The sequence below is a fragment of the Apostichopus japonicus genome, chromosome 3 (genome assembly GCF_037975245.1).
Source record: "Apostichopus japonicus isolate 1M-3 chromosome 3, ASM3797524v1, whole genome shotgun sequence".
Classification (NCBI taxonomy): Eukaryota; Metazoa; Echinodermata; class Holothuroidea; order Aspidochirotida; family Stichopodidae; genus Apostichopus; species Apostichopus japonicus.
This window is the reverse complement of record NC_092563.1, coordinates 1094780-1110320: the sequence shown is the minus strand read 5'-3', so window position 1 is coordinate 1110320 and position 15541 is coordinate 1094780. Positions and strand designations below refer to the sequence as shown.

The window sequence follows — 15541 nt, the reverse complement described above, 5'->3', positions numbered from 1 at the left end:
CATGTAAATCTGGCACTATAGGAATAGCGTCACATGCATTATTGCATAGTGTGTACTAAGTCTAGGCTTACATATTAATATAGTTACCGTATTTCATGAAATGTCACGAGGGCAGATCTCCTGAACCTACTTAGCTGAATACATACTTGTACATCCTCCAGTTATTAACAGCTTGGTGGTAATTAACAGTTAAACTGTTCAGTTTATTGCATTTTATCTGCAGCTTTGCATGGCTAAGTATTAGGACTGTACAGTGTGAAATTCAATGTACTGTGACATTACTAACAATTCTAATCATGTTCAGCCATGGCCATTGTAAATACACACAGTACATTATCATATGTAGTAGTTTGCTGTAATGCACAGTTTTACTGCAATATTAGGTATTAACTCATCATCCAGAAACTTCTTTCTCCTTAAAAAAAACTGCTTCATTTCTTGGTTCTTAATTCAGTGTGAGTTCTTCAGTGTTTCATATATAAAGTTGACTTTATAGCAGTATAGAAGCTGGTATAAATGTATGTGTGCTACTTTATCTGGAATCTAATAATACCCTAGATTAAAGACTATTCCTAAGGTTAGGCTTATATTTGATTTGTAACATCAGTTGTGGTAGGTATATGCCTACCTTGCTACGAAGTGTGCTTTATGTTAGCAATGCTTAAGAATGTACACTCAACAACTTTACAATGGAATCTTCTTCAAATTGAACTGCCAACCCTGCATCATATATCACCTATCAATTCAACTATACACCAGGCTCGCCCTTTTCCCCTCCCCTGTTACAAACTAAACTCACTTTGAGAACATTTGTTTCTTTTATAACTAAGCTTTCACAGGAATTACACATTGAACATAAATGTACTGCCAATTGTGATAAGAGCCAAATACATTCACAGATGGTATACAATGCTTGCAAATTACTGCCCCTAAATTGACCTGATTTGCAAGCTACTGGTAACAAATTCAGACAAGGTCAAGTTCAGAACTACCAGCAATTTATGGGTCTACAGAGCTCTCAAACTCACACTTAACAGCTTTAAAGATGCATTAGTGAAGTGTTCTTTTATTTAAACAGGTCTTAAAGTCGAAGACAAATTTACAACAAATCTGGATGTGTAGTTTTTCATCTGTGCATTTTCATTTCTTTATTTATATAATTTTTTTTTTAAATTTTCTCTGACTTCTTTTTCTTTTGTGTGTGTTGTTAGCGTCATAAAACAGTTTGTTGCATTAAAACAGATGTACACCTGACTGCAAAAAGCGGATTCCTGGAATTGATTTAGATGATACACATAATTACGATATAATTCCACAGTGAAGTCCCATAAGAACACTAGGTTATGAGCTCGTTTGTTCCAGTGGCATTTTGAACATTGTCAAAGTAAATCATTTGTCTTTTACAAGGGGGCTGTTTTTCAATTTTTTCTTCCTATAAAATGTGATGTATACGTTTGGAAAGTTTAGGCATAACAAAATGATTACCGACAAATTGAATTCCTTAAAAAGTATCATCACAAGATATTTTTGAGTCATGAATTGAAGAACATATACTTATTAATCTTGGTGAAATTTGCTTATGGTTCCGTAACATTTTCCAAGACATTATTTGCAGTTGGTTTGTCACAGTTTGCACCATTCCGTAGCACACTTACAGCAATATGTTTTGTTTTTTATTATATTTTTACCGTTTTTGTTTTTATTACCTTGAATTGGATCTGGTTCCAACTTGGATTTAGGGGATGTGAAGTTATTAAAATGCCCTATGGCTGTAGTGCATTCCATATGTTGTTAAAATTAATGCATGAAGATTTTAAAACATAAAACAGATTTGTGCATCTATGACATCACACCTGTTTGCTTCAAGTTCACTTATGGTACTTAACAGTCAAAGCTCAGATGTTGTTATATCTTCAATACGGTACAGAGGAGTTGTAGCAAAATTCAACCAGGATGCTGAGAAGATGTTCTTCTTGCAATGATGACAAGAATGTTTTTCCCTGGAATTATTGGGGTTAGGGTGGGTGTCTTAAGGTTATCAAATTCAATTGAGTCTGGAGTAATTATGCAAAGTAGGTTGGGAGAATGGCTGACCAAATTCAACTGGCTGACGTATAAGACGCAAGAAAGCCTAGCTGACTAATAATAATAATTATCAAATTAAATGTCAACAGCTAACGTACCTGTTTGTGTAAATAACTTCCAAGTACCAGAATAATGACATTACTTTAAAAATACAACTTGCATATGTACACTAGCTGAGATAACACCCAAGGTACTGTTTTACATATGTTTTACAGTGTCCTTCATATGTTAACCTTCTTACTGTTATGTTAGTTTTGTATTTAATCTCGTGCAAACATATGAGAAATAAATTTGAAATTGAAATTTGAAAATATGTGTAAGGACAAAAGTTATTACTTTTCTGTAAACTGATTGTTCTAGATTTGGCTAACTGCCAGACGAATGCACTATTTGAAGCGAGCAGGAATACGGTATGAAATACTTCTTAGTATGTGTTCATATGGAACAATATACCAGTAAGTACTATCATATTAAAAAAGACCTTTGTGATGAAAGAGTCATGAATTGTTATATAGTTTTGCAACTTTTCCAGTAATTTCAACAATCCAATCTAATTACTGTTGACAATAGGATTACAATGTATACACCAACAATATGACATTGTCCTTTATGTGTACTGTATTTGGATTTTGTCTGTCTAAATATTTTGCAAAAAATTGCGAGCAGAAAAGCAAAATCCACTTACTTCTGTCACGCACACACGTTTGCTGTATTCATTAAAATTTTATAATTGTAATTTGAGCCCAAATTCTTAGTAACAAAAGTAATTTTACTATTTATGAAATTTGATGCATGGAACTACTTTAAGCAGTCGGCCATTATTCATTGATCTTTTGATGCAGCCAATCCCCTTCGGTCATCTGCCGTACACAAAAGCACCTCCAAGAATATGGAAAACTCAAAAAGTTGATTTCACGCAACATTTCACACACTGACACACCTATGAATAGTGTTATCTCGATACTAGCACAACTTACTATAAGCTTCAAGACTGACTAAAAGAAGTAGGTGACAAGTGAGAAGAGGTCAAATCATTTATTCAATTACCCTCATTTTCCACGCTACTTACCTTGAATTAAAATTGGAATAAGCTTTAGAATTGTGATCGTGACTCGGCTTTGTATTACATAGTGAACATATATGTGAATATAACTATATGATTGTAATGAAATTCATTTTATTTCAATTTTCCAGAGTATTAACTATGAAGTTTGAACTTAAATCATGTTTCTGTCATCCTGCTTTGACTACTTAACTAACTGGCCATGGTGAATCAACTTTCATTTCAAAAAAGTCTATTATATCTAACAAACTGATTTTACCGAAAGTGTGTATAATAGTAGACTAGTAAACTAATAATCTTGTTCCCCTGTTGTTTTTATCCACATTTTTTTTGGGGGGGGGGGGGGCATGCTAACAAAGTAGGTCTGTATCTTTAAAAGATTTTCTACTTTATGTCCAAAGGAATAATATGAACCAATGACCTTCACACGAAGAGAAACATTCACAATTCCAATGAAAAGTCGAAATTAAAATGACTGACAAGTTCAGTCTTTAATTTATTAGTCCATCCATAACATTTGATTCTAAGTTGTGTATAGTTCCCGTATAGTTCTATAGTTTTAATACATGAAGTTGGCCACATAATTTATAGTTAGAAGTCCATGTAGTGATGGTATAGACATGTAATATATTAACTTACATACTGTAGCTCAATGTTGAAACAGGGGGAAAAAATAAACTTATAGAGGGGTCTTCTCTTACAAATTAAGTGGTTTATTCAGTGGGATGATATAAAGTTCTTGTCAGATCTTAAAATAGCTATCACAAATAGCTCACAGATGGCCACTTGCCTTAGGAGGTTTTTATTCACAGATAATATTATGGCCGTTGACATGTTGTCCAGGGAGAGCTCTAGCGTCTTAGTTACCCAGAGAACTTTCTTTTTTACCCCTGGGGTGAGGTTTACTCAGGGTTGGTATTGAAATTACAACTACATGGATGCAGGCATGTCTTATAGTCTTAAACACAGACCTTGCAGTTACAGACAATGTAATATCAACTGCTGTCTGGGAATTAAAAGAGTCCATTTAATATGGGCCATGCCACCATCACAGGTTTAGGCCTAATGCAAAAGTTCCTTATTACATTTGGCCAAAGATTTTACAAAAGGCTATTTAATGAGAAAGCCAATCAATGAACTTGATTATATCCTCAAGAGCACCCAGAACATTTTTTTTTCATATTACAGTTAGTTTTTCCATGTGAACCACTTTGAATTACAAAGTTGCAAAATTTTGAAATTATGTACTTTTATGTCAACTCAAACATCTGTTTCAAGTGTCCTCTTAATTAACAATTATCCCCAACGCAACAGTTACCATAATAATATCGTATTCCCTTTGTTGACACATCCAGATCCCGGCATTGCATGTGTTGGGCCTACACAAAGAGATGGCCTACGTCTTGGTATGTAGGCCTTAGCCTAATTCTTTTACGTTGAACATACAGTGTAGGCCTATACGTCGATCTTTCTTACTACAGTAGCCATGGGTTATGTTACGATGTTACTTATTAGAACGGTATGAATCGCAATAATGACGCACACTTCAGGCAGTAAAATATTAAGTAAAGAATACAGTACCTTGGGTTGTCTCAACAATTCGTAAAACAATGCAATAATCTCTCAAGATGTACCTTTTTAGAAGACATTCAGTCCTAGCCAGCACGCTTCTCACTGTCCCTGTAATTATTCTGCGCTGTGGGAATTTCTTGAATACAATCGTTGGCAAAGAGATTTAGAGCCTCGCGAAAATTTCAACACCACAAATGTTTAATGAGCAAGAGACTGAAAACGAGTCTTTGTAATAACCAGCAGTTTTATTCCCTCGCTTAGGACAAAAAATCCAACTTGCTGAAGCGGCAAGTCAGCTGGACGTCTATTTGTGCAATCATGCCAGATAACTTCGCCTGATTCACGCTGAGTTTGCCACCAGACTGCCCTGCTATAAGCTGTCGTATATTAAAGTGCGAAATTATTGACTCACCAGTTTTATGCCGTTTTCTACCCCGGTGACTTCCCGCGGACCGAGCCCATTCGATGTGCTCCCGCAGTGCGCCCCAGGTAATCAGGATATAACCCGGCAAAAACAGATCCAAATCTTGTCAGTTGCCTGCCTTGCAAATTGCTCGTCGCTGCAGGGTTCTGCGCTGTGGGAGACCACTTCATTTTCCTTCTCTATTCTTTTCAGTTCTTTTCCGCGGCCTATTCCCCAGGCACCTGCTTAGCTTTAGAGGGATTTGTGACAGCGATGAGCATTCTCTCGACTTGGAAACAAAGTGATTACCTTGATTGCGCAACTCCCAAGGGCAGCTCACGTTTCTTGCATAGCGCCATCTTTTCAACTAATTGCTCATGGGGCCCAATTTAAGGGGAAGTTGTTTTAGGCAACGATTCTAAAAAAAATCTAAAGGTTGTTGTATTTGTTATCATACAGATGATGTTCTTATTGGCTTTGCGATCAGCAAATAAAGAATTTTGCCAAAGGATATCGCAATTTGATTTCCAGGTAGCTTTGATATCATACTTTTGGATAATGAAAATGAAAGTTTATACCGAACTTATCTTTGAACCTAAATGCAAATCAAACAAAATGGTGCATCGAAAAAGTTTCTTCTTACTTGTGAATCCAATAACATTTACCCATTAATTTCATGATGGTTACAAGGGTCATCATTTTGACGATATTCAAAGGAATTCTGTGTATCTTAAATTTAATCAGCACCATGACGCATAAATATAAATCGATTAAACAAAACAGGTTGCAAAAAGAAGAGGAACCTGTAATATTTTCGTAAACTATTTGAAAGGTTTTCCCATGTGTTTTCTGCATTAATGAAACATAAGAATGACTAAAAACTCCTATCCCACCGAATGTTCTTTCCTCCATGTTATTGACCGATACTAGATTTAAAAGGTGGGGAGAGGGCAAATCGGAAATTGCTCTTTTGGATTGGGTCGTTGAAGGCGACCCCCATGTAGGGGAGGGGTATGCGACACTCCCACGGAAAAATTTAGACGTCAAGTGGTGCATGCTAAAGGAACATTCAGACCATTAATAGTTCTACACGGAAAGTGCGTTGTGCTAATAACTACTCTCGATATTGGGTGTACACCCGTAGCAATAATTTTATTCTTCCCCTGCTCAACAGGAGGAACAAAACAATGGAACTAAGACAGCTTGGAAGAGTTCTACCTCATCCCCCCCCCCCCCTGTGGTTAGTAAATTATGAACAAAATATACTTCAGCATATCAAAGACTAAGCGTCCGATTTTTCCCATTTGTATGGTAATATATATAATAGTTAGACTGAATCAAATTAATTTAAACCTAAAGAAAGAAGCTAACGTGTTCTAAACATCAAACTATTGGAATGGGTTAGTCAGTGCACTAGTCGTTATATCTTCCCCGGACGCCGTTAAAGGGGATGTTTGGTTTTTTTACTGATATCTGCAACTTTGTGACTTTTCATGCTGATAATGACAGGTGTATACATTTAAATACCAGTGATTTCATGAGTCATGACTCGAATCAACTTAATCTCAAAAGTCAAGTGGCTCATGGAAATTTGTGAAGAGAGATAATAGAGTGACCAATGACCCGAGTCGAGTAAGGAAACTCAACTCTTTCTTGAAATGAAATAACCCATCCTAACTCTCTCAAATACGAAGGAAGGTACAGCCGAACGCCCGAACCAACCAATAGACTAGAGGTACCATTCGTACAGCAAGGCGCTGCCCTTTTGACGTCTATCTCCCGGGGTGTCAAAACTTAAAGATCTGATGGCGTGCTTCATGTTTTACAAGTGCAGGTGTTGTACGATCACAACTGTGCACAGTGAGTGACTCGTCCAATGTCACTAGAACATGATACAAGTTTTCTGCAAACATTCCCAAAAGTAACTTCAGTAGGTTCATTTAGGACTATTTCTCGACAATTTGTGTAATTTTTCAGGGGGATTCTGCACTGACTTAATTGTGGTACGGTACCTACTAGATGTTATAGCCATGAACAGTGAGGTACAATTTAACATGAGTCCAATACAATTTCTGAGATTTAAAACAGTACTTTTGCGTCATCCAGTTTTAAAGAGTCGTCTGATCCTAACACAACTTGTTGGATGCTACTGTGATGCTGCCAAGGCTATGAACATGACGCCCGGTGCAGTTGGGTTATATGTTTTAATAAACTGTACTTTTGTGGCATGCTTCAAACCACTTGTACTGACAGTATCAACATTATCATTATCATCTATTAAGCAAATAAAGGTTTTGAACTGCTCATACCGTCAATGAGAGTGCTTTGAAGCGCATGACATGAGAGGACAGTATAGAGTGGTTTTATCACTGAATGATTTTAAGTTCTAAAGACAGAGAACACTGACGAAGAAACAAACAAATCTGACATTGTCTGTACTGATCTAGAAATATAGTTATATAAGTTATATATAGCTATATACGTTAGATAGAACTATACTCGTCCACACTAACAACATTTACCGGTTAAAAAGAAGAAACAGTTTAACATTTTTTACTCAACTTTAAAGTGTAAATACTAAATATGCCGGGGTATTCATGATAATTTTTGTTTTATAATTTTAACACTTCTTGAAAGGAGGGACGAGAAGAGGATCCCTTATTATGCATGATAAGTCGTATACCAACAATTTTAATCTATGTTGAAGAAACTTATCCCATACACGCCCCCCCCCCCGCCCTTATCCCTTAGTAATTTTTCACAGCTACAATTTTCACGTGGACAAATTCAACACACTGAACATTGATCCCATTCTACCCCACTCTTGCATTCTTACAATTCTGAAACACTAGTTCACACTTTCGTCTCAAGACATTTCGATACGATATTAGTACCGTGGTCTGTGTCATGCTTGCTATCGGGTGGGGGAGGGGGTGATTGCAACTTATGGCAGGGAACTTCCAGCTTTTAGCAAGATGCGATTACGTCATTGACACAAAAAAGTGCTTGTCATCTTCTTCCTTTACGGAATATTCGCGATTGTATAGCCTGTGGAACTAGCAGATTGCTAACTTTGAAGAAATGGGTACGTTAAAATGTACGTGACTTGCATGTCTGTTATAATGTTGTTTGTGCACTTATTGTAATACAAATACAATAGAACCCAAACTTTTGCGTGCAACGGAAAGTCCGCAGAGATGTAAGTTGTGTCACGTTTACCAATCAGTAAATTTGAACACTTTTTTTACTTTTTCAATAAGACTGAACGCAGAATAGCAGCGAACCCAGCAAACTCATAAAATTGAATTTGCAACGTTCAGGCTATTTTGGTGAGCAGTCTGGGCTACCTTAGTCATACACTGACGTAGGCTAGGCCTATAGGCCTATGTTCGAATTTACTTGGGCCCTACCGTCTCTAAGCTAACTTAGGGCCAAAGTAGGAAGACATTTAGGCTTGAAACAAAACATCAAAAGAGTGAGATCGTTGTTCCAATAATTAAATTACATTTTAACATGTTAATTTGAGTAGATTACCTAACACAGTAACAGTAAGTGCGTTACCCTTGTTCTTCTCATCTGGTTACAGATTAAACAGTCACTATGGCATCAAATGTTTCAGCTGGAGATGTCGTGCTTCTTGTTTGGTGTGAAGGTCAATCACCAGAGAGGGTGAAAGAATTAGTGGAAAGGCTCCAGGAGAAAGTTGGATCAAGTGGTCAAGTGAAGATAGAGAATGCTGAAAGACTTAAACATTGTAAGTATTTAGAATCATAGCTTCGGAATCTGTCTGAAATGGAAAGTCTGTGTTATAGAGATCTAAAGTTAACATTTTGGTTATTTGCCACGGGCAGGCAAGTAACCTATGCAGTCAAGTTGGCGTATATGTATATGAATGTGACGCCGTAGCATGTAAACATGTAGTCTTTAGATAGGTAACATCTACAGTTCTCTTATTTCCCCACGCTAAACTAATACTTGAATAGAGCAACCGAGCAAAGTGTGGTTTTAATCAGCCAGCTGTTACGGTACAGTAGAAAAGCAGTCATAGTTATATGATTTTCTTGTAGCAATAAAGCTAGCAAACTACTCTTGTGTTGCAAACTACTCTTGTGCTGAATATGTACTGAATTTAAAGGCAAGTAACCACTGGTTAAATGATTCCTGCTAAATGTGTCCAGAAACCATTATTTTGTAATTGACTTCCACAACAGCCATATAACTATAAGTTATAGATTTTTAAGGTCAGTGTTAGAAGTGTTGCAAATTTCAACTCAAAAGCTGTTTATACATTGTAGTAAATGTTCAGTATCAATGAGAATCCCCCTTCCCTCCATTATAGTACAAACAAAATGTTAGCTAGACTGCTGTAGCTTGAAACAACATGTATGTACATGCAATGGATTTTAATTCTTCCCTCCAGCTGCTCACCCCTCCTCAAGCATCGATATTGCCCTCCTTGGTGCGCTGAATCCTGTGTTAAATCATCATGATGAAGAGATTCTCAGTGAAGTGGTGAGAGTGTTACGTCCAAGTGGCAGGCTCCATGTCAAAGAACCCACAGTTACCACAGGTAAGAACTAGAATTCATGATATAATATGCATATATGAGGAGGGCATTGTGGTCAAATGGCTAAGACAAGGCACTTTTGATCTAAGGCTTTACAGGTTCAAATCCTGGCCTGATCAATACATTGTGACGATCCGCAAGGCACTCTATCTCCATTGCCTCTCTTTACCCAGGTGCAGAAATAAGGACTTGGTCGTAACTTATATATATAGTTGTGTGCCCCTGTTTGTGGTCACACCCTATGGGAACTCCCCTGGGTTACACGTAGACTTGGCACACCATAGTGCCCTGGGAGTGACTGTTTGAACTGTGCACACACTGATGTGTGACAAGTTACCAATGGTTAACTGTTGTCAAGTTGTGTGAGACACCTTGCCTTGATTCAAGACTGTAAAAAGCTAGAACTTTTAATAGCATTCATTTCTTGAAGTCCATAAAACTTGATCAGAAACAGTGTGTGGCATGCTTATATGAGTAACATGGTTTGCCAATTGCTTGAAATGTCCAACAGTGCCAATTGTAAATTTTAATAATGTACATTTACATTTTTGTTCTCAAAATAAAAGGTGAACAATTACAAAAAAAAACTAAATCTAAACATGATGACAGTTAACTCTATCACATAGATCAATAACAAAGGTAGAGTCTGTCTCCTTTAAATGCACAGTTAAGAAACAGGTCAGACAAGCATAATTTCCAACAAATTTGATATTGTCTGACCTGTTTGTTATTGATCTATGTGATAGAGTTAACTGTCATCATGTCATGAACAACTTTAGATTTAGTTGTTTCTTTTTTTTTCATGACAAAGATCTCTGTCATATAAGCCAAAGATGAAAGTAGTAATTTTGTCCTCTTTGCTGCCAAGTTCCATCAGATTAATTACATGCCTGGTTTATAAGGAAGCCTCATTGTTGGAACTTTTTGTCTCACATTTTCAGCCAATGGATCAGATTTACGAACGAAAGAGAAGTTAATTTCAGCCCTCACGCTATCTGGATTTGTGAATATTTCTGAGGTGAGAAGTTGGAGAGGTTGGCGGTTGGAGAGGTGGATCAGGGCATAGGAGAGGCTACAAACACAGAACGGCCTCTTGTTATTTGCATCAGTTGCTACATGTAGTTTGTTAATGAACAGAAAACTGACTGAGAAATAGGGAAAATTATATCAACAAACATGATCAAAATGGCTTCTTCTATTTTCCTTCTTTTTTTTTTCGCTGGAATGTGATTCGAATGAGTAACCTCAGTTTATGCTCTACAAAAAAGAAGTTCTGCAGCCCTTAGTTTGTGGCAATCCTGATGGACATAACAGTAAAGGACTAGTTTGGGTATTCCCCTTTACCATTTTAGAAGCTTTATGTTTATTATAAACTATCCTGTGGTTTACCCCCTGGGTATAAAACATTGACTTTTTATTTATCACCAGGCTACAGTTGAGAAGCTCAACACAGAGGAAGAGGAGACAGTATCCAAGCAATACAAAGTCGAGAAAGATAAAGTCCAGCTGGTGGCTGTCTCCTGTACCAAACCAAACTACGAGGTTGGATCAAGCTCATCATTATCCATCAGACTTCCCAAGCAGCTCAAACTTGGTACTTTCTTACGTTACATATGCATTTTAATGACAGATACCTCACAAATCTTAGGAAGTTTCATGCTGACATAGAAGTAAAATGAAAGCTGAGAGTACAGAGAGTAGGATATAAACATGATAAAGTATAAAGATCACAAAGTGTTTGAAACAAAGATCATAAATATTAGAGTCATGAAAAATAAGCTGCCTCTTATCCAAATTATCACCATTTTTACATAGTTTTCACCTTTTATTGATCAGAAACAAAGACAGTGACAGCTGATGTGACCAATGTGTGGACGTTGTCATCTGCTGACATGGGGGACGATGACCTGGTATGTCTCTCTTACGTTTTAAGTTTATTTTCAAACTTTCCTTTTGTTGGCTGTGATTGTAATTGCAATAGTATTAAAGTGATATTCAGGGTTGGATTATCTAATTCTAGATTTTGTTTTAGTTCTCATTAAATATTATATGATCAAACTACCATATCTGGTTTTTAACTGTTTTTTGGTTTTTATAAAAATTTAGATATGACATTGAGCAGTGTTGTTTTAATATATTCTTGTCAAATAAAGAAAGTGCCAAACTGGTCATCGCTAACATTGTAAAATCATCTGCAGTTTTCAAAATTGAGGTAGTTTGTGAACTGGCTGTAATGCAATTATAACAGTTACAATCTACAGAGTTAGTAATGGTCTCACCGGAATGCACTTGTTTAACACAGTAGCTATTATGTGCTTGCTGGGACAGTAGAATGGCTTGTACTGTACCTTCCCTTCATCTTTCAAAATGGCTTACATCCGATTTATCATTTTCTGTTCATGTTGAATTTGGTTTAGCAAAACTGATTTTGTAATCATCCTAAGACAATAAAGCTATATATTTGTCAATATTTTTTTCTAATCTGGTTTCTTTTATCATTAATTATACAATTTTCATTTTTGCTCGCTAGAACATCATTGATGAAGACGATCTATTAGAGGATGAAGATTTGTTGAAACCCAGCGCAGACTCCTTAAAAGGTTCATTTTCAGCTCTCTAAACTTTACGTAAAGGCCTGTGTAGACGGTAGATTGTGTTTATAGTGCACTTCTATCCAAATACAATCTATTTATATAGATACCTACATGGTGGTGTTACGTTTACATGATTCTATGTTAAACAATACCACTTTTACAAATTGTTTCACTCCCATCATAGATATCCTGCTATATTACAAATATGTTGTAGTTACTTCACAAATTCATTCCACGTATGTGACGTGAGATGAATTACAGGGTCAAGCAGATAATGATCTCAACTTTTGCCATAATGTTCGCCCTGTCTACTGTGAGACTACCTTCGCCCCAACAAAAGACAGTTTTCAAAGTTGTCAATTTAACCACTACATAATCTAGTCAACACGAGTTTTTTTTAGTAGAGAATATTATAATCTATTGATTCAGTAATATAATACGACTGATACGTTAGTCCTCATAAATAAAAATAGTTCAATACAAATTTCTAAAGACCTGAAATCCAGAAAAAGGATTGTGTTCATCGCGCTGAACAATCAAAATAAGAATTGAAAATATGCCGATAGAACTTTGAACCATACCCAAACACAAGTTGTTTTTCTCAAAATTTTCTATTGTTTTGTTTTCCTTTCCAGCTGATTGTGGACCTGGCAAGAAAAAGGCTTGCAAAAACTGGTGAGTTTATGTAACGGTTTGTCCTACGATCAAAATACATCTCATGGATTGTCATGATTGTGTCGCAAAATTCTGTGTAGTTGAATGTAGATTCATTAGAGAGCCTGACATTTTGTTGCCATGGTAACTGGAGAAGGATTTCTTTCTGCAAAACAAACTGAAACAGATGTACTTGTACAAACACAGATCAGGGAAGGCAAAGCCAGTTTGAATTGTTATAAAAACAAAAGTCCAGATTTTGGTGAAATTCACATTATGCCTACATTTTGCATTAATTGTGATACCTTTAATTTGTACACAGTTTGCCTATCAAAAATCATTTTGTATTTGCGAACGTGCACTTCTGCATAGTCGTTGTTTACTAGCAGAGAAGCAGTTGTACCCTTACCATATTGTAATTAAAAAGTAACTTAGTATAGTCTATGAGCTGGATGATCTATCAACAACTATTAACTATGCAAAAGCAGAGAGTTACCGTATCAATATTGAGAGAGATGATAACGAGGGACAGGATAGGTATCTTTTTGGCCAGAGGGGTTAATCGGACTTGTCATCACAATTCACAATTCATGACGATGTGTTTGTTTTATCTCTCCCTTGTTTTTCAGTTCTTGTGGTCTAGCAGAAGAGCTTGCAAATGGTGATAGCAAACCTGTCAAAACAAAACCAGTAACATCAGCATGTGGAAGTGTAAGTTTAAAGTGTTTCATGAATTGACAATATTTGTGACATGCTGTTAGGTTTACAGTACATTGATATGTAATGATGATTGGTGTCGGTCTATCGTACAACAGTGGTGACCTGGATACAGACCCTCCTGCACCCACTCTTCTGACTACATGCATTTTTTTTGTGTCCCCTATCGATGTCAAAGTAATGCCCCATCCTAAAAGACGTCACAGTATAGATTCCCCTATCGGTAATTCCAGGTTTACGACACATTCAATACCCATGTCATTAAGAAGAAGAAAAAAAAACAATGGTCTTTACAGGAACCCCTAGAGATGTATTTGCTTAGAATATACTCAGTGAAGATATCATTACTCATTTGATTGTTTTCATATTTCACGTGTTCCAAGAAACAATGGGCTATTGTTTCATGTGCATTATTTCAACTTCCTTTCGATATCTTCACATTCATGAGCACAAGTTCCATCTTATTCTACAGTGTTACCTTGGAGATGCCTTCCGATGTGCCAGTTGCCCATACCTTGGTATGCCTGCTTTCAAACCCGGTGAAAAGATTGCCCTTAGCAACCGCCAGTTGAATGCTGATGCATAAAAGGTAGATCGTCAGCAAAGAGGGATGTCATTGATATCGACTTGGGAGTCAACGTGGAGTTAGAGATACATGTTTTTCAAACCCCCTGGGTAACCATTCTATTAAGTAGACAACCTTCAGCCCACTTTCTTCCTGCATGTTGGGTGGTACTATTAAGATCTGTGGCATTTTGTTACGTACAAAGTATGGAAAGTATGATATGTAAGGTTCACTGTCTTTGAGTTCACGGCAAAGTAGTGGGAGGTTATCATAACACATCCATAGAGTAGGTATCCTTCATCAGAAACTTACCCAAGGATAGTATTAATCATGTATTACACATCAGGGTATAATGTAAGCATTTTCTCATTTTGAATAACAAATTTGAAGGTTAGGCTGAAAATAACAAGATTCTTGTGTACAAAAGAGTGCTATACAGTGCTATGAGAATGTGTATCAGATTTTGTCACTGATGCATAGCTTATGGTGCCAGATAAATTATACTGTTTGCTAAGCTGAAATGAAAATTTGCCCAAAGTAATTTATAAATATTCCAGATGAATCTATCTCTGCTCTGTACAAAAAAACATGTGGATGTTTTTGTTTGAACGATAGGGATACCAGTTGTGTTCCAAGCTCTCCTAAAATAAATGTTCTTCATTTAGTTGGCATTAATGCATTAATTTAATGAGTAATGAATATTGTTAGTATTAGCGAGCCGCAAAAGAGATGATGATGATGTATTCCACTACATCATATCCATAAGTACATTATGACATGTACAGGAGGTGTACACTCTGTACTTCCACAAGAGGTACTAAGCAAGTTTGATTTGTTTTTCTCACCGTTATCTTTGAAAGCATTAATGAATGTTACGCTTCAATGTTACAGTGGAATTGTGGCAAGGTTTGAGGGCAGGTTTCTCTTCTCCTGATCTCCGTGTAGTTAGTTCTCTGTGTCTAACACTGTAGCTAAATCCTGAAAACAGCTGTTTGTGTTTGATCAGGTGTCTTAATAAATCTATAGGGTTTTTCTCAGAAATAATGTCACAATTGGTATTTAAATAAAGGCTGCAAATAATGTAAGTAATAAATGATATTTGCATACAATATTTTATTGTTCAAACATTTATTCTGGTAGAGTATGAATAATTATAGGCAGAAAGAAACTTGGAATACTTTGCAATGTTTCGATTTTACATCATTATATGACATGAAATTTTACTAGTCAAGCTAAAGAACTACATTGCTATGGGACTTAATTATCGAAAAGCATCGGCAAGGCAGCTTTAAGTTGATTCCTGCCATCGCCATATTTATCA

The 15541-nt window shown here is 36.4% G+C and overlaps 2 protein-coding genes across 5 annotated transcripts in view; one reads left to right on the top strand and one right to left on the bottom strand.

The window, feature by feature from the left end:
• The window catches only part of LOC139959126 (zinc finger protein 423-like), a 44895-nt gene extending 39471 nt beyond the window's left edge, over positions 1–5424 (bottom strand). Inside the window, exon 1 of one of the 3 annotated variants that reach the window (XM_071956731.1) lies at positions 5133–5424. Coding sequence is in view for 1 of the 3 variants with exons in the window: in XM_071956725.1 (XP_071812826.1) it covers positions 4783–4797 (15 nt within the window). In the remaining 2 variants the exon portion in view is untranslated. The other 2 variants (XM_071956737.1, XM_071956725.1) reach the window with 2 other exon arrangements.
• A 2752-nt stretch (positions 5425–8176) lies between these two features.
• LOC139959076 (anamorsin homolog) lies at positions 8177–15279 on the top strand. Of its 2 annotated transcripts, none has more exons than XM_071956642.1 (10): positions 8177–8322; positions 8710–8877; positions 9544–9693; positions 10632–10708; positions 11119–11284; positions 11527–11600; positions 12221–12290; positions 12920–12959; positions 13568–13649; positions 14128–15279. In XM_071956642.1, exons 2-10 carry the CDS (start codon positions 8724–8726, stop codon positions 14239–14241), a joined length of 927 nt encoding a protein of 308 aa, XP_071812743.1. In that variant the 5' UTR covers positions 8177–8322; positions 8710–8723; the 3' UTR covers positions 14242–15279. The 2 variants fall into 2 exon arrangements, with proteins under 2 accessions (XP_071812743.1, XP_071812753.1); XM_071956652.1 differs by having other exon boundaries at positions 8314–8452.
• The last annotated feature ends 262 nt before the right edge of the window (positions 15280–15541 follow it).

Bases quoted from the DNA above. Each gene is read 5' to 3' on its own strand.
- LOC139959076 (XM_071956642.1), top strand. From the start codon at position 8,724: ATGGCATCAAATGTTTCAGCTGGAGATGTCGTGCTTCTTGTTTGGTGT. The intron at 12,291-12,919 runs GTTCATTTTCAG...TTTCCTTTCCAG, and splicing joins CAGCGCAGACTCCTTAAAAG to CTGATTGTGGACCTGGCAAG. The intron at 13,650-14,127 runs GTAAGTTTAAAG...CTTATTCTACAG, and splicing joins TAACATCAGCATGTGGAAGT to TGTTACCTTGGAGATGCCTT.